This window comes from Euprymna scolopes, chromosome 3 (genome assembly GCF_053919585.1).
Source record: "Euprymna scolopes isolate OS-2025 chromosome 3, ASM5391958v1, whole genome shotgun sequence".
Classification (NCBI taxonomy): domain Eukaryota; kingdom Metazoa; phylum Mollusca; class Cephalopoda; order Sepiida; family Sepiolidae; genus Euprymna; species Euprymna scolopes.
The window spans coordinates 67,874,160-67,893,669 of NC_136484.1; the positions used below are offsets into that span (position 1 = coordinate 67,874,160).

A 19,510-nucleotide genomic window follows, 5' to 3' on the forward strand; every position below is an offset into this window, starting at 1 on the left:
GCAGGAGGTTATAATGAATTGAATAAAGCAACTCATAAATGGGTCATATATTTTGTATTTGCATAAGGTTTTTCATGTCTTGTTAATTTTTTAAGCAGTTGAGAAACTGGCTGGATACATTTTAGTTTTCTACTGGAATTATTCAAACTTTTATGATTTTCAACTTGATGTTGAGAGTACAGTCTGAACAGTTGAGTTCTCAAAAAAGCTTCATCTCGAAGAGACCATGAACTCATTTGATGTGATTAAAACCTAATTTTACTTATTAAATTCTAGAGAAATCGGATGTTTATTTCCGCCTGTTTCTTTTTCTCTAAAATTTGGTAATAATGGTTGAATTTTCTGTAGTGGCTTATTTCTCTTAAAGTCACTTTGATGATTAAGTCTATGGTGTATAGTGATTCATTTTACCTTTTATAAAAAGGAGCCTATTTGCTGCACTCTGTCATCAGAGGTCCTACAACTGTCCAGTGGGATTATCAGTAAACATTCAACAAATTTGAAGTTTTGATTGCGAAAAAGACTAGTCTTCGTCATTCTTTCACCCTTTCTCCATGCAAAAATAACTTAATTTTGCATTCGATTGTGTTTTTTGCTTTGAATCCTATACTCGTCAGTAACAGACTTATATCCTCCCTCCCAATATTTTTTTATTATTAAAAACAAATCTCTGAATTCAAATCACGAAAATTTCAGATGTTTTTAAGAAAAATTTCAATTTTAGGAGTACATGTCTAGTGATTAATTTTTAGGGGATTTGTTCATCCTCTAAAATTTTTGTTTCATTTTCTTAAAAAAAAAAAATCTTCAGATTACTATATTGATTGAATATCAAATTCTTGGATAACATTTATTTAAAGATTATTTTATTTTTAGAAGGTTAGTTGCGATGGAAGTTTATCTCCCTCTATCCATGCATCTAAAAATTCTGTAAATTGAATTTTAGTTAATAACTGGTTGAAAAATAGAGTATGAGTAGGACCTTTTTATGTTAAGCTAACATGGAAGACACCCCTGCTAAAAATTGAACAATTATTTTATCTGAAAATTTGGTGCTTAATGAGAAATGATAAAGATATTTAAAATAATAATAAAAAAAAACTAAATTACAAACATTTTAGAGAGTGGATATACATGTCTGTTATTCCAAAAAATGAATGAAAGATTTCTTGTTTATCTATTAAAATTCAATATCTTAAGCCAAAAATATTGAATTTAATTTAGCATCAAAAAAAGAGAACAGATTGCCTATTAGAAATTTTTGGAAATAATTCCTGAAAGCTGTTAACATTAATTTTTTAGAAAATGTCAAAGGAAAAGAAAATAAGGGCATTTTTATTTAAAACAGAATAGGGGAAAAAAAAAAAAAAAAAAAAGAATCCCCAAACTTAATATTTGTTTTACTTATTTACTGAAATCTTTATCGGTTATAAAAATTTTTAAAAATCCCAAACCAATGGCTTTTACTTAGAGAATAGCCATTGCTGAGATTACTATGATCTCTATATTTGTTGCGTGCTGCTTTCTTTGTTTTGTGCCAAGACACTTAACTCAGAAAAGATGGATGCAGACAATTACATATTCACATATCTCATAGTCTCTTATATAACCAAAAAAGCTCTTCTCCACATAACAAATCTGAAATTTGCTGGTGTATATTAAAGCTGTGAGTTGATCTCAATTTCTTGAATACTCCTTTTTTATTATTCTCCAGTTTTTTTTTAAAAATCTATGTAATGTTCGTAATCAATACGGCATAATGTGATTTGTGTTCAAATCACATAATCTATTAACTAAATACAAATCTTTTTTTTCACTAAAAACATTTAAACAATAAACCTTAAAGTATGTATTGACTTGATAACTATGGTGTTATGAAAATTGAAAAAAGAAAAAAATGAGTATGCACATAAATGAAAGTTTTATTTCTATTATGTCCTATAACCAACCCAGTGGCTGACATGTTTCTGTGTTTTTTGTTTTTAAGCTATAACTCGCTTTAGCAATTGCTTCCAAACAACTGCTGGGGTACACATTAAATAAACTAATATATCAAACTAATCCTTTTTTTTTTTTTTTTTTTTAAAAACTTTATGTAGAATTTGCATGAAAGATTATTTCACTTACTTGTTATAATTGTTTTCATAGTTAATATTAACTTTAGGAGAATTCCCCCGGCCCCCAAATGTTGTTTGGCACTATTTCAAAAAACTATATATAAAAAAAAAAAATTTTTTTTTTACAGAAAATATTTAATTAAAAGATCAGCTTTATTGTCTATGCTAGTTTGAGTCAATTAAACATGGCTGTTTCTGCTTCAAATGAACACAGCTGTTGTGATGAAATACATAATAGAAATTTGTGGAAAAATAAAATTTAAAGAAATTGTAAGATAGGGCTCTATTTTACACATATTTTGGGTAAAAATGCCCATATTCTATACACTTTTCACTCTTATTTTTCTGTAAGTTTATTTATTTACTTGATGCCATTCTGAATGAATTTCAATGGCTGTAAAAGCTGGTAATTTTTAATTAAACATTCAATATAATTATTTGAAACAAGGTGTTTTTAAATAGTGTCAAGTGGCATTTTTTACGATTCCCCTAAAGGTAAAATTAACTATTTTTATGATGGCTTCACCTTTCTATGCACATCTTTCTATACATAAGAAAACTTGGTAGTTTTGCAGAATGGAGACAGTGTTATCATCAACGCATTTCGTACAGGTTAAATAAACTGCCAGGAGGTGCCAAAGTCAGTGAAAATCACATCAGTCAACAATTGACAATCACAATAAAAATATTGCTAGGAATTCAATAAATTTGTAAACTGAATAAAGTCATCACCATTTCAGTAAAATTTTGGATACTTCTGCAGTTTACGAACCATGCTATTTTATAATTCACTTTTACAGTATTTTTTGTTTATTAAATTGTTAGGTGAAAGTAGAGTTATTAACAAAGCCCTGCCCCCTTTTCCCTATTAAGAATGACTTGCTAAATAATATTATTTCAGCATTGTCTGTAAACTGCATTAGTACCAATTTTTGAAATGTAATAGTTGGGACAGACACTGCAATCTTCAGAAGCAAAAGGGAAACTTATTGACAAACAAAACACCCTAATCCTAAGCACGACATAACCTTAACTTATATCGGGGTATGGATGAAAAGTAGTGAGCAAAAAAAAAAAAATAAATAAATAATTAAAAAATTTGTTTGCTAGCAGATGTTTGCTATCAAAAACTAAATATTCATGAAACTTTCTCTACATTCCTTAATTTTTACTTTTAATTTTCTTAAATTTTCCATTATTTTCTCATTGTAATTTATTTGTAACAATAAAACATTTTTTTTTAATTTAAATTTAACCAGCATTTTCACAAAAAAGTATAAAACTTTCATTTGATATCTTCCTGTCCGGAATATGCCAATGATAATGGAGTCCCTATTCTGCATAAGTACTGAAAACTTAATCTGTTTATAAGGAAAGAGTGTTTGATTTTAAAGCATAGACATAAATTCAACAGTATATGATTACTGCTGGCTTATTGTGTTTGTTAGATATGTCTGACAAGCAAGAAGCTGGCAGTCCCCATATTTTATTGATTTTATGTCTATGCTCTTCACGCTTGCATATGTGAAAACGTATAAAGATTTGAACAGTTATTTTATAAAGGAAAAGTCTACATTATAAGCTTCATATCCTTATATCAAAAAGAATTATAATTTTTTTTTAAAGATACCCATGATGAACTTGATTATCTGCACAACTATAATCTTACTCCAAATCTGTACTATAATGGAAAAACCTGAAAATATTGTTTCGCAACCATCTTTGATTTCTGTTTTCTTTACGGCCTATAAAATGACAAGTACATCTAGAAAACCAATCGTCCTGTTTTATCAGTTCATATTCCTTGCAGAATAAGATTTGAGATATATTTGATCTTTTTAACTGTTCTAAAATATATAAGATCTGCTTTTAGCATCTTTTTAAAAGAATGCTGTCATAAATTATGAAAACTTTTGTAATTTTGTCTAGTTAACTTGTTTAATGAAAAAAAAAATTGATTTGTATTAAATCTATGCATTCCCATTCCCTATGCTGTTGGAAATATTGTAAACCATGCTATTTTCTTGATTTTAAAACTAAACTTGGATTGCATACAAACTTTTACCTCATGCATAAATCTTTGTGTTTTTTTTATATTGTTGAAATTATCAAGCATTGTGCTTCTCTTCCTAGTATACTTCTTAATATAAAACTTTGATGTATAAAAAACAGCTAAAAATGTTATTGAAATCCTACTTTTTGAATTTTTTGCCTTAGCTAATTTCACAAAAGAATTGGTCAAAATTGAAAGTTAAAACTAAACATCACTATTCCTAGGATGGAAACCATTTTTTCCCATTTTTAAAATTAAGCAAAAATGGTTTCGAGTAAATATAACATTTTTGCAGATTATATTTTCTTTTTCAGTAATTTAAAGCTGAAGTGTGAATTTTTTATTTAAAAAATTTTTTAATACAGGGTGTTTTAAAACAAATTTAATAATTAAAAAACATGATTTCAGAACCATTTGAAGTGCAATGGGTAGCTGTTTCTGTGTACTATTAGTGAGTTTGAGAATTTTAGACCATGGATGATTGGAAAGCACCAGAGTATTGCTAGAAAGTGACCTGTATGCTGATGATTTGTGCCGGATTCAAAATCTCTAAAATTTTAATGGTAGCTCGGTGTTCCTTGAAACCCAAGATGTTAGCTGGAAAATTGCGAGAGAAATATGTAAGCAGTGGCTAACGGTAATAATCATAGTAGGCTTTCTGACTGTGTCCGCACAACAAAATTTGTAAAGATGTAAAAAAAAAAAAAAAATATGGCAAGATCCAGGCAAGGCAATGAGGACATTGATGAAAGAAATGTGTCCGTGATGACTAGGAAAAAAGCCTTAAATGTTACTCCTCATACAAGAGTTGTAATGAGCTATTTACTGCTAAGGTCCGAGAGAACTGCCTTATGAAAGCCAAGAAACTCCCCAATATAGTCAAAACACCCAGTCGAGTCATGCATACTTTCGTTCTCAGGGCCAGTTGTAGGAATAGCTTATAGTCTGCATAAAGTGTTCATCATGAAATCATATGTTCCCTCAAACTGTGATGGTGTTTTGGTGCGTTTCCAGTTCCAGCAAAGGTCACATCATGCCACCCCATATCTTGGAAAAGAGACTTAATTCAGATGGCTATATTTAGTTTGCTGGATAGAATGACTGCAAGAAAGCTATGTGTGTGGCAGCAGGTTTCCGCTTGGTATTCCACCTCTTGGAGGAAACCTAGAACTTCCAAATCTTCACCAATCCAACATCTAAATCACCTCTACTATCTGATTGCAAACCCATGGACAAGTATGTGTTGGGCACAGTTGAGAGAAACACCAACAGTACTACTTGCAAAACCAATGACGAGCTGATTGCTAGGAGAAAACTGGTGTTCAGATAGTTTTCCAAAGGATGCCGTGAAGTCAACATCCTCCATAGACAGACATAATAGCTTCTTTGTGTGAACTGTATTCAGCAAAATGTTTTTCTTCCCGAAAACTGTCAAATTTCTTTCAAATACCCTGTACTTGTATAATATTTGTGTTGCATTTTAATTAGAAACTTGAAAGCTAAGAACTTTTATGCACTGATTCTTTTGTCAGAAATGATACGTATTAACAATTGAGATGTCATAATATAAAACAACTTTGGACTATATAATACTAGATATTACAAGGTGAAAATGTTATAAAACCCAAACAGGAAGAGCAATAAGAAATTTTTTTTTGGAGAGGGTAATAAAAATCATGCAACATCTCAGTGAACATTCTGTCAGGGGAGGGGGGAGGGGTAGATCAATAAATTGAATGAGTAAACAGACTTGGGAGAAAATTTGAACAAAAAATATTAAGCTATGCAGAACAAATTTTATAGCATCCTAATTTTATGCAGCTTTATGACTGAATTTATATAAGATATTAATACTTTTGACCATCCAAACTGGCAATTGATTTATCTTCAATCCTTGTATTTATTTTTAAGTGAAATAACTAAAGAAATTTCATTATAAATATCAAGACTGAGAAAATTGACATCATACAATGTTATTTTGTTGGAAATTATTGTGCTGGTCAGTGTATATAAATCGCTTAAGTTTAAATATTTGGTTGATAAATTTTAAAAGAAATCGATTTCTGTATATGTAACTGGTTGTCCATTTCTTTGCTGGGCTCCACATTGCATAAGCATTTATTTGTCCTTTTGTTGGGAAAGTGTTATAATATTCCTAGAAGCATCTTTCCCTTGCAGACAATTGAAGACTCTAAAAACACAAAAGGAATTCTCACTTTATTTGAGGTTACAATGTTTCTCAATTGAAAATATGAATAGTAAAAATGTTTGAAATATTTAGTTATATATTCTGATAACAGGATAACTAATTAGTAATATATAATTAACTTTAAACTAAAACTATTCAACATTTACGTGTGATTTTGAGAAAAAATTGGAAGCATCTGAATTTTAATGAAGGGTTTGCAAACCCGTTTTTACCTCCTTTAAATAAAATTAAATGTGGTCCACATTTAAGCCCTTTAGGCATAGTAGCTGTGTTCAAAATTCATAATCAGTTTATTAGTTTAGGTGTGAATCCTGTACATAGACCTCACTTTATACAAATTGGTCTTTATTATAGTGGAGGATGAGGAAATGGTTTCAAAAAGAACTAAGATTATTTTTATGACTAACTTGCTATAGTGAAAATATTAGTTCTGATAAATGTTATTTGTTTGTCTTTGTGATACTTTTGAACAAATCCAATTATTTTCCCTTCACCAATATCAAGCCCCCCCCGATGCATATATATAATTATTTTAAAAGTATTTTTCAGTTAAAATGTATGCAAGTTGAATAAAGAATTTATTTTTAATTTCTGTAGATAAATATTCAGCAATAAGCAAATTATAAAAATCTAGGATAAAGGATTTATAAAGATTAAAAAAAAAAATTATATAGTAACCCACTTCAGCGTTATTTACATATGTTGAACTATTATCTCTACTGTGGCAATTAAATTCCCTTTTAAGCTGAATAGTCATATGGACATTTGGAATTTAAATGTGCATTTAATCTTCAGAAGTTTTATAATTTTTCTCTTTTTGATACTTTACCAAGGATTAAACTCATCCATTATGACAAACATTATGAGGATAAATCTAAAATAATAGTCAGGTAAATGATAGTTTCAAGAGTAGGAACCCACACAAAACAAATGAAACAAAACAAAAAAAGTCGTAATTATTTTATTGTAGTCTTATACACACATCGTCTGCTTTTTCTTTGGAGTTTTCCAATTTGGCAATTCTTGAACCAAACTGGATGGCTCTTTTGGGTTGGATAGCTGTTATTGGAAGGTCCAGGTGGAGAGCACACAGCCGCAGCAACAATTTTTCACCCAAGCCACGCCCGAGGGTCAAATCAGTCTGAAAAATACAGAGTTGTAATATTTATTCAGGCTTGAATTCTTGATTGTTGCTAACACTGTTTCTTTCTGATAGTAGTAGATATCTAAAATATTTAAAAGGAAAAAAAAAAAAAAAAAAAAATCAAACTTTTTAAATATGCATAGTGTAAGATATATGAAAACAAAAAATTATCTTAGTATCCAAATTATGGCCATTCAAAGTTAGACATTGCATTTTATGTGATACTGAATACAAGGCCAACTTAAGCAGTATATAACTGAAAAATCTTTATGAATGTCACAGTTCATAAAAAAGGATGGAATTAATAATTCTTAGATGCACTTAGTCTTAAATATTGAAAATCACATGCCATCATGAAAATTGTGTAGAAATGATAAAAAAAAAAAACAATTTTGACTGTTGATGCAAGTTTTCTTTTAGCAGCTAACACATTGAAACTTATGATTCATGACATATTACAAATATGTTAACACAGTCCAAATTCAACAATTTATTGAATAATACAATGGAAGATTTTAATGGTTGCTTCATTCATCTTTTATAGCTTTAATTCAATATTATTATAGGCAATATATGAGGGATATGTTCTATTGTCACTTGGTAGAAAATACTGAAAAGATCCTTTACAGCAACATTTATTAAAATATACTGACATGCGACCTGAAGAATCACACATTGTCAAAATAGAACAGGAACCCCATTCAATGAAATATTTTTCAAAATAAGTCAAACAAACGTTTTTTAAACATTAAAAATTGACATGAAATTGTAAATATTCAGAAAGAAATTTAGAGGGAGAAAAAAATCAGCACTGGAACGACAAAGAGGGCTTATATTTACATGTATGGAGGGAAGAACAAGTTTATACATGGATTTTGTGACACATTTTTTTTAATATGAAAAAGAAAAAAAACCCCTGTAAAACTATCTCTAAATAATTAACTGTTTATGATTTTTAATAAGATCAATATGAGTTCTACTGATTACGAGCAGTTCAGCCCGGCTTTGTTCAGACTCTATGTGTGAATATACTTCATGTAAGATTTCAAATGTTTAGACCAAAAATTGAGTAATTTTGTAGAGACTGCAGAGGTCAATTTTTTTAAAACTTTGTCCCGAATTTTGACCCCTTAACATTATTTTGGTCTCAAATCAAAATAAAAAAATTTACCCATGTCCAAGTTACCTACATCTAACATTTCAAGTGTTTAAACCATAAATTAGCGGAGAAATTTAGTAGAATCTGCAAAGGTCAACTCTTTCAATTTTGACAGCAAAGTTTTCACCCCAAAACTGACTAAAATGCTTGCTGCTTGTCTGAATACCAGTTATGTATAAATTTCAAATGTTTAGACCCAAAATTGGCTGAGTAGTTTGCTAGACACCGCAAAGGTAAAATCTTTTTAATTTTGACCTCCTGGCAGCTCAAATTTTCGACCCAAGCTGATTAAAAAGCTTGCCCTATCTCTGAATACCCTTTATGTAAAATTTCAAATGTTTAGACCAGAAATTGGCTGAGTAATTTGGCAGAGACTGCAGAGGTCAAATATTTTTTAAACTTTGACCCCAATTTTTGCCTCCTTAACATTTATTGTTTTGGGCTCAAATCAAATCAAAAAGTTTGATCCATGTCCAAGTAACCTACTTTTAAAATTTCAAATGTTTAGACCCAAAATTAACGCAGGAGTTTGGTAGAGTTTGTTGTAATGATTATTCAGACATCCTTGTTGAACATTGACCCCTAGACAGCTAAACTTCTGGCTGAAAACCAACTAAAAAGATTTTCCCAAATCTCAATACCCCTTATGTTAAATCTCGACAGAGTTGTTTGGTAGGGAAATGTACACACAGACAAATATTTTCACTTTTATAGATATACTAGCTGTTCAGCCTGGCTTTGCTCGGGCCCTATGTACTGTTCCTAACTTCATATGTATATATTAAAAAGTGTGCATATGTACCGTAATACCTTTCTGTATAATAGGCTTCCTTAAGTACCATAGAGAAAAGTTGGTAGACACCAGAGATCAATTTTTTTTTTTTTTTTTTTTTAACTTTGACCCCAATTTTGCCCCTTTAACATTTATTGTTTTGGGCTCAAATCAAATTAAAATGTTTGACCCATGTCCAAGTAACCTATATCTAAAATTTCGAGTGTTTAGACCCACAATTGGCAGAGTAATTTTGTAGAGCCTGCAAAGGTCAACTCTTTCAACTCAGACTTGGCAGCAAAATTTTTGCCCCAAAACTGATTAAAAAGCTTGCTACATGTCTGAATACCCTTTATGTAAAATTTAAAATGTTTAGACCCAATCTTTTGAATTTTGACCCCTTGGCTACAAACTTTTCGGCCAAAAACCGATTACAAAACGCACCCTATGTCTGAATACACTTTATGTAAAATTTCAAATGTTTAGATCAAAAATTGGCTGAGTAATTTCGTAGCAACCGCAGAGGTCAAATTATGATCCCTTAACATTTATTGTTTTGGGCTCAAATCAAATTATAAAGTGAAATTCATGTCCAAGTAATCTATATCTAAAATTTTAAGAGTTTAGACCCAGAATGGGCGAAAAAGTTTGGTAGAGTTTTCAAAGGTCAAATCGTTGAAATTTGACCCCTTACTACCAAAATTTCTGGCCGAAAACAGATTAAAAAGATTTTTCCAAATCTCAATACCCTGTAAGTCAAATTTTGAGTCTGTAGACTGAGAATTGACAGTTATTTGGTAGGGAAATGTACACAGACAATACATACATACATACAGACATTTTCACTTTTATAGATATATAGATAGATTATTCAAGAAACCCTATTTTATATATAAAAAGCATAATTTTAAAAATGAAATTTCTGTAAAACTTTATACACTTGAAATTTTTTATAAAAATTAGCTTAAAATTCTATACTTAACCTACCAAATTGAAGAATAATCTTATTTATAAGATGGAAAGATTTTTCGAAGTGGATTAATTGAGTGTGAATCGAAAACAGGACTAAATGTTGTTAATTAAAATAAAATGTATTTGTCATTAAAATAGTTATATAACTTAAATTAACCTGACCACCCCCTCCAAATAGTTATCTATTCTATTTCTAATGATATCAGTTTTAAGAAAAAAAAACTAAAATAATTAGAGAAAGATTAAATTTTATTAACATACTAATTTCCTAGATATCCAAACTCCTATCCTTACATCATCAACGCTCTGATCCCCAGCTGGCATCAATTGTGATGGATGGCTCTCGTCTGGGTGAGGCCCCATGTTTTGACAAGCTTCTGGGTTTGACCTTTACTCCTGATCTGAAATGGAACACGTACATCAAGTCTGTTGCCAAGGTCGCTGGAAAGATGGTGGGATCCTTCTACCGCTCCAGAAGATATCTCACTACTGATGCAATTCTCTATCTATATAAAAGCCAAGTACGGCCAAGGATGGAATACTGTTGCCATATCTGGGCAGGAGCTGCCAAAAACAGCCTATCATGCCTTGACAGAGTACAAAATAGACTTCGTGGTTTAGTGGGGGATGCCCTTTTCTCTACCCTGCAACCCCTCTCTCACAGAAGAGACGTTGCAAGCCTATCCTTGTTTTATCGTTATTTTCATGGCAGGTGCTCGTCTGAACTCCAATCCCTGGTCCCCCCTCGCCAATCTTTCACGAAAAACACCCGTCTAGCTGAATCCACTGTGAAAAATTTCCCCCACTCTATATCTGTGCCTAAATCAAAACGCGGATTTCATGAACAAAGCTTCTTTCTTAGAACTGCACGCCTGTGGAACTCTGTTCCATCTGCCTGCTTCCCTCCGGACTACAACTTGGATGTCTTCAAGTCTAATGTTAATAAATTCCTAATGAACCGCCCCCCCTAATTAAACACTTCATCAAATCTCCTCACTAACGTAATGTACTTGCAATAACCCTTATCCCTGAGTGGTGATCACTGTGTAAAAAAAAAAAAAAAAAACAAATATGAAAACTAGCAGATATTGTAAGTTATATTTAATTTTTTTATCCATTTTTGCAGCATAAACAGGCAGTTTAGCATTGTTTGTTGTAATGATTATTTAGGCATCCTTATTGTTGCCAATGTTTCCGTTTTTTTTGTTACTATAAAAAGAAACATTAAAAGTATTTACCTTAATATGTACAGGAAGTTGTGCTATGAAACTGGTGACATTTTCATCCAGATAAGGAAATCTTGCCTCTCTCCCATGATCTGATATGATTCTGGAATAGAAAAATTTCATGTAATATTCAATTCTAAAATATTTTCCTGCAAGTAAACAAAATATAATTCTAGTGTTGTCCAGAAACTATGTTTTATGGTCATTTTATGAAGTTATTTTAATTTAAAGCATTTAATTGCCTTTAGTGAATATATTAAACTTTAAATGAAGTCATCTTTTAATTACAATTTTATGCCATTGATTCTGATACCCCATTTTTACATTATTTGATAAAACTTTATGATTATTATAAATAATATTAGGCATTTGTCTAAATTAAATAAAAGGGAAAAAAATGCTTTTACCGATCGTCGCGTCCAAGATTTCGAGAAGAGATTCGGTTTATTTCCACTTGAAGTTCATCAATAAGACCATGCCAGCCACTTTTGCTAAAAGAACAAAAATATTGTGGTGTAATGAAAAGTTTGGATTGTTTGGACTACTGTTTTCATCTTGAACTTTATTCTCAAATAATGCTTACGATAGTAGTTTGGATAATCCAAATAATCAAACTTCATCACAAAAAATTAAAAACCATAAGTATGGATTTTTGTTTTGTTTTATATAAAACTACCCTGCTTATTCAGAGGATGCAGATGTATTATAGTACCTATTTACTATGCCTCCCCACGGGACAGAGTTAGACACCAGGGTCGTTTTTTAACGTGGAGAAAAGGTACAAAAATAAAAAATTGTCTCAGTCGTGGAGGACTGCTCCTCCACCGAAAGAGAACAAGAAATAGAAGTGCAGCATCTGAAGAACAGATACTACACTTTGATCTTGTCCCGAAGGCAGACGTATTATAGTAATGGAAATCTATATATCTATAAAAGTGAAAGTGTGTGTCTGTGTACATTTCCCTACATAATAACTGTCAATTTTCAGTCTACAGACTCGAAATTTGATATATAGGGTATTGAGATTTGTGAAAATCTTTTTAATCGGTTTTCAGCCAGAAATTTGGCTGTTAAGGGGTCAGTTCAACGATTTGACCTTTGAGAACTCTACCAAACTCCTCTGCCAATTTCGGGTCTAAACACTTGAAATTTTAGATATAGGTTCTTTGGACATGGATCAAACTTTATAATTTCATTTGAGCCCAAAACAATAAATGTTAAGAGGTCATAATAGGGGTCAAAGTTAAAAAAAATTTGACTGCTTCAGTCTCTACCAAATTACTTAGACAATTTTTGGTCTAAATATTTGAAATTTTACATAAAGGGTATTCAGAGATAGGGCAAGCTTTTTAATCGGTTTGGGTTGAAAATTTGAGTTACCAATATATAAATGTATTTATGTTTGCATGTCTGCCAAAAACTTTCGACAGAGCCGACGGATTTTTACAAGATCAGCATCGTTTTGAAGTTCAACCTTTCAGACGACAAATATCGAAAAATTGGCTAAAAACATTATCTTCACCTTCAATTGGGCACTTTTCTACAGGGACCGGGGGGCTTTTTTTTCGACAATATTTTCGAAAGTCATCCCCTCTTTTCGATTGTCTAGCCTTAATTAAAACTTATGTCACTTCCGGTTTGGCAGTGGCGTAACAGCAAAGACGTCAGGTTTTTTTCTCGTTTTTTTCCTCCTTTGCGGTACGGGTTTGAGCCTGCTTTCCTACTACCACTTTTTTTTTTTTTTTTTTTTTTTTTTTTTTTTTTTTGCTCAACATAGACCCGGGCAACGCCGGGCACCCATGCTAGTCATAGAGATATGGAGTCAAAAAAATAAACATTTGAACCAACATTATTTGTATGGTGTGTTAAGATTCTTTCCAACTAATTTAATTTTGATGGAACAAATCAAAAAAAAAAAAAAAAAATTAAGGAAAACAATTGCTGTATCAATAAAATCAAATAGATTGAAACGGCCAAAGCAAAATAACCATAATTGAAAAAGAAACCTATATTGAATATGTGGTTAAGTGTTAATTTTATTCCTTTAGAACTGCTTTAAAGCTTCACCACTCTCTCATTTTGCGACCAAATTTCAAACAGTTTTTACAGTATATGTCACCTTCTCAGCTACATTTTGAAATAAAAATTTTAAATTTTCGTTCATTAAAACAAAAGTTATAACAAAATTACTGGTGTTCAAAAGTTCTCAGAATATGTAAGGAACATGAGAGACGATTTCTTCTGATTGGTTGTTGGTTACCATAGCAACTTTTTTGTCATTGACACCTTCATAAACCATAGTGGGAATGTTGCTCGCATGCCATCTTATTTGGGTTATATAGAGAGAGTTAACAAAAGTGATGCTCTTTGCTATGCTAGGGCTGATAATCTTTCGCTTAAAATGTCACCCGTTAATTCTATTTTCCTCTTTTTTTATCCCTTTTTTCTGTTTATTTACTTAATTATGTCTTTTATTTGATTTTTTTTATTTAGTCAATTTAAGAATTTGGTAATATTTTTTACGGATTGTTGACAATGCGTATTATATTGAACACAAAAAAGAAAATATTATTTCAAACCAAAGCATGGAAAAATTATGGATTACACAGAAAAATGCGAGCATGAAAAGTAATATGGTTAAGATTAAATGTAGAAAAGTAAAAGGACTAGTTGTTAAAATCAGAAAAGAAAAAGACAAGATATTCTAGTAAAAATATAATAAATTTATAACTTAAAATATTGCAGCATTAAGAATTTTTTTTTTAAATTCAAGTTAACATTAGATATAAATTTTTAATGCTGCAAAATATATATAAAATAATAAATATATAAATTTATATTTTTTACTAGAATATCTTGTCTTTTTCTTTTTCAATTTTAATAACTAGTCCTTTTACTTTTCTAAGTTTAATCTTAACCATATTACTTTTCATGCTCGCATTTTTCTATGTAATTTAAGACGGTGTATATGAGCAAGCAAGAGGAGAGTGAAATTATTTTTTTTTTGTGTATACAAAAGATAAAATTTGATTTCTTTAAAACTGATCAACACCTCAGAAATCTGTGCTATAGAAAGAAATATTGGGTTGAATAGAATTTTAGTTTTTTCTAGCAAAGAATACAATACAGAAATGTGGGGGAAAGGGGTTATATTGATTGAAAAATGAGAATGGCATTCAAGATGAGAACAGTAGTCCGGATAATACAAGTTATCAATCCTTATTTAAAAATTCAGAAACATTCTTTGAACTTCTTTAGCTGACTACAGAACAAAATCAACAGAAACTTAAATCAAATGTTAGTCATCTTGTGTGGAGGTTTTAATATAGAATGCCATGCTTTCAGCCTAAGAATCACCCAAGAAAAAGCACTATTTCTCTCTCTCTTTTTTTTTTTTTAAACAATAAAAACATTTCCTTTTCTGCTTGAAGAAAGAAACAACAAAGTATCTGGTAGGATTACATTGATGTCTACTTTGTGCCATCGTCTTAGGCTGAAGGTTTGACAGTCCTTGCTTATAGGATGGTTAACAATCTTAAGTAAATTGAAATTTTAACTGTTAGGAAAGTTGAACAAACAAAATAGAAAAGTGAAAAATTGTTTACTTGAAACAAGATCTGTGCCTTGAATACCCAGCAAATAATTCATCTGCTCCCATTCCACAGAGAACCACCTGTGAAAGATTTAACAAATAAGCCTTTTCATAAAATGATACAAATTAAAGAATTTTTTTTTCTTTCAAACAGACAATAAATTGTAGGAATAAATAATTTAAGAGGAGACAATCTAAGAAACCTTTATAACTGAAAAAAAAAAAAAAAAAATTACTACTGAGCCATTTGGAATATTTTAATTTTTATGAAAGCCAAGAAAATGCAAAATTTTGTTAAGTTTGACAAAATTTGATAAATACCTGAAATTTAAAAGTCAGTTCAAAACGGTGGATTTCATAAATATTAGGTACTCATGTTTTGGAGTTTTGATGTGTGTATAAACCCACTGGTGAAACCCACACAGATGTTGACCGTCCTCTTTGCTCTCAATCAATTAACAGAAATGCAAGTTTTCTTTAAATGGAAAACTTATTCACTACACACAACCAAAGATATATATATATATAAGTTGCACACTTGGCCAAAAGAGAAATGGTTGCCATTATGCTAAACTTTGCATCATTTGCTCTGCTCCATCTGCATCAAGGATAAGATGAACCATCATCTCGGGTGTCTACATTTTTTCAAGTCTCACTAGTAAAAAAAAAAAAAAAGAACACCATGCTTTTCAATGGAAATGATGTCATGTCACAACTTCCACCAACCACTGAGGTTATACTTTTGACCCCACAACTGTCAATCATTCAGTGGGAGGGCTGTTTTCACTGTTGTTCTTAAGCTTCATTGTTTAATATAATACTTATTTTTCATTTAAAAACAAACTAAGCTAATGTTTATGGACAAAAGGGAGATATCTTTAAAAGACTCCTCTCCCTTAATAGAAATATTACAGAACAATGAATTCCAAAACAATTTATCTATAATATAAATCTCACATGTCTGTTTAAATATATGTATGTATGCCTAAAAATTGGTTAAAAACATTAATTCCTTCACTCTCGACTGGGCACTTTTCTACAGAAAGGGATCGCTTTTTTTTTTGTCGATATTTTCGAAAGTCATCCCCTCTTTTCGATTGACTAGTCTTAATTTAAACCTTCGCCACTTCTGGTTTAGCGATGGATGCAACGGCAAAGACGTCACATATTTTTTTTTCACACTTTTCCTCCTCCGTGGTATGGATTCGAGCCTGCCTGCCTACTAACACTTTTTTTTTCTTAACACACACCTCCAAACACCCAAGCAATGCCGGGCACCTAGACTAGTCTTAAAATAAAAGACAAATCTGTTTTCTTCTTGCAATTCTGATCCAAAATGCTTTTTTCAAATAGCAAAGAATTAAATACATGAAGTGAAGCAATTGAATGATTTGAGATTAGACTAGAACATCTGCTGATAATCACTACAGGAATCATAACTCTCCACAAAAATTCGAGGGATTTTTCATAAAGATCCACTGGATTTAACAGGGTTACCTGATGACTCTTCACTATAGAGATGATAACTACAGCCTGTAAATGTCCAAGAGTGCTTTGAGATGCATGATGTAGTGCTGAGTGAAATTCGTCTCAAGGGACAGTTAATTTGCAATGTTATCCTCCTTACTTCTCTTCCTGGATTATGCAAATGTATCAGGTAAATAGCTGTGAATAGGAGTCACAAACATCTGGGAGAACTTGGCTGAGCTCTCAAGTCCTTAGGTCAATGGTGGAATTATGATTGGTTAGCCATCTTGTGCAACTTGTGTGTGGATCACTCTGATCTGGGATGTATTGCAATAATAACAGATCAGAACTAAGAATCATTACAAATTTGTTAGAATTAACAAATAACACTATAATATAGGGTCATTAAAAAAATTAAAAAAAAATCAATAAAAAATATGACCATGAAAAATACTAACACAATTGTCTTATTTATAATCTCACATTAATAAATATTGAAAATAGCAATGGCGTTATTTTTTCTATTTTAATAAATTGTGTAAATCAATTTACTATTAGTTATGATTTGACTTGAAGATGAACAAATTACATTGTTTTTAGAACTTAGTACAAAAATAACAAAGAAAGAAAAAAAAACCTTCTAGTCACTTCAATTTTATCTAATTATTCCCATATGGAGATTTTTGTATACTAACTAGTCACCATTTATCAAGGTCAAAAGCCACTCAAGAATAAAGATTAATAAGATTGTCAGCTGGACAATGAGCAACACCATAAAAGGATTGGAAAAGATAGATGAATGAACCAAATTTGACTACTTAAGACAATAAAAATATGCTCAACTATGTAAATGGTACAATTAATATAAATGGTACAATTATGTATACTAGTCTGGGTGCCCTGCGTTGCCCAGGTGTTTGGAGGTGTGTGGTGAGCAAAAAAAAAAAAAAAAAAAAAAAAAAAGTGGTAGTAGGCAGGCAAGCTCGAACCCGTACCGCGAAGGAGGAAAAGAATGTGATAAAAAAAAATCTGATGTCTTTGCTGTTGCGTACATCGCCAAACCGGAAGTGGCGTATGTTTAAATTAAGACTAGTCAATCGAAAAGAGGGGATGACTTTCGAAAATATCGGCGAAAAAAGTGACCCTTCCCTGTAGAAAATTTCCCAATTGAGGGCGAAAGGATTTATGTTTTTAGCCAAATTTTTGATATTTGTTGTCCGAAGGGACGAGCTTCAAACCGATACTGATCTTGTGAAAATCTGTTGCCTCTGTTGAAAGTTTTAGGCAGACATACAACATACATACACACATTTAAACAGACAGGTGAGATTTATATTATAGATTATGTGAATTTTCACACTGAAATGAAGGAAATAGATAGAACAAGATGAAAAACGAGAATTACAACAAACAAAAACATGTCTTTATCATATAATTTTTAAGGCCAATGAGAATAATGTATGAAAATATTTTTGTTAGACTTATTTGAGTAAAACATGGAAAAATATCAAAATGAGAACAGGCAATTTTTTTTAGCATTTTAATAGAAGAAAAATAATAGGAAAATAATCTAAATATGAGCTGGTTAAAAGTTTAAAACAATATTTAAATAAAGTTTCAATTAGTAAACAAATGTACTTCATAAAAGTGTTGGTGTGACTTTATAAGAATCAACATAATCTGGTATCAATAAATTGTTGAAGTGAAATGAATGTACACCACAAATTAAACATTGAATAAAACATAAAACTTGATTTGTCATTAAATGGTTGAAAAGGTTGATAAAAATCAACATAACAATATATAAGCATTTTTGTTCAAGCATTAACGTCATTCGGTAAAAACATGGCAAACGCTAAAAGTTAAAAAAAAGTTTGAATTTGACATGGTTTTTGAATCGCAAAAGGACCTCTCTCTATCTCAATGTGATAACAAATATTACAGACACTGAACTTTCCTTTCTTTTTCTGTGTACCTAAACAGAACTTCCATAAACATAGTTACTTTCCAAGAACTTCCCCTCTATAGAACACATAAAACTGCTTCCCTACTGACTACAACATGGTCGTTTTGAAGTTCAATATTAACATGTTGAGTTGTCCTCTTAAGTAATCAAATTCTGCTCATTCTCTCTACCGTTTTCAATCCAATTCTGTGATAGTATTTGTCATCGTCCAACTGATAATCTCATAAACCTTTGTCCTTTAGTGCCCTTGGACCTTAGTAAATAGTGACCCATTAGTATAAAATCTAAAAAAAAAAAACAAGAAAAAATAAAGTAAAACAAAAAAACTCCCAACAACAACAACAAGCACTAATCTTCTTTTTAAGCTAACCCTTCCAAATACAAATAAAACAAAATTGTACACTTGTATCTACCTAAAAATGACACCTACCGCCAACTTTTGTTTTATAACTTAATCTTAAAAATGTATAAATGTTTTTGTAATAATTTAGATTGACTGCTATTTAAAAAAAAAGTATACATAAAGTTTGGCTGAATTCAAATGCATATTGCAAAATGAATATTTGTTTACTTAAAATTTATTATTTATACCATCACAATTTTTTGTAAAGATGGATTGATATTTCTCTGTGCCAGATTCTAAGTTTTAAAATATGAATAAGACTGATGATGCTACCTTTGCATGACTGCAATAAAGACGTCCTTTCTGAAGACCATTGCCCAGGATTCCTTGGCCTCTAGCAGCAAACCATACGGCACAACCAATGCTGTCATCAAGTACTGTACATAGTGGATATAGCAAGTCAACGACGTGATGTGTTCTGAAAAATACA

The 19,510-nt window shown here is 30.9% G+C and overlaps 1 protein-coding gene across 1 annotated transcript in view; it reads right to left on the reverse strand.

Annotated features, from left to right (window-relative positions):
- Positions 1 to 7,324: 7,324 nt before the first annotated feature.
- LOC145256044 (asparagine synthetase domain-containing protein 1-like) overlaps positions 7,325 to 19,510 on the reverse strand; it is a 53,346-nt gene continuing 41,160 nt past the window's right edge. The window contains exons 10-14 of the mRNA XM_080114646.1: positions 19,354 to 19,498; positions 15,258 to 15,325; positions 12,060 to 12,143; positions 11,665 to 11,755; positions 7,325 to 7,520 (exon numbers count right to left, since the gene is read on the reverse strand). Coding sequence (XP_079970772.1) covers positions 7,341 to 7,520; positions 11,665 to 11,755; positions 12,060 to 12,143; positions 15,258 to 15,325; positions 19,354 to 19,498 — 568 coding nt within the window. The 3' untranslated portion in view covers positions 7,325 to 7,340. The remainder of the gene's footprint in view (positions 7,521 to 11,664; positions 11,756 to 12,059; positions 12,144 to 15,257; positions 15,326 to 19,353; positions 19,499 to 19,510) is intronic.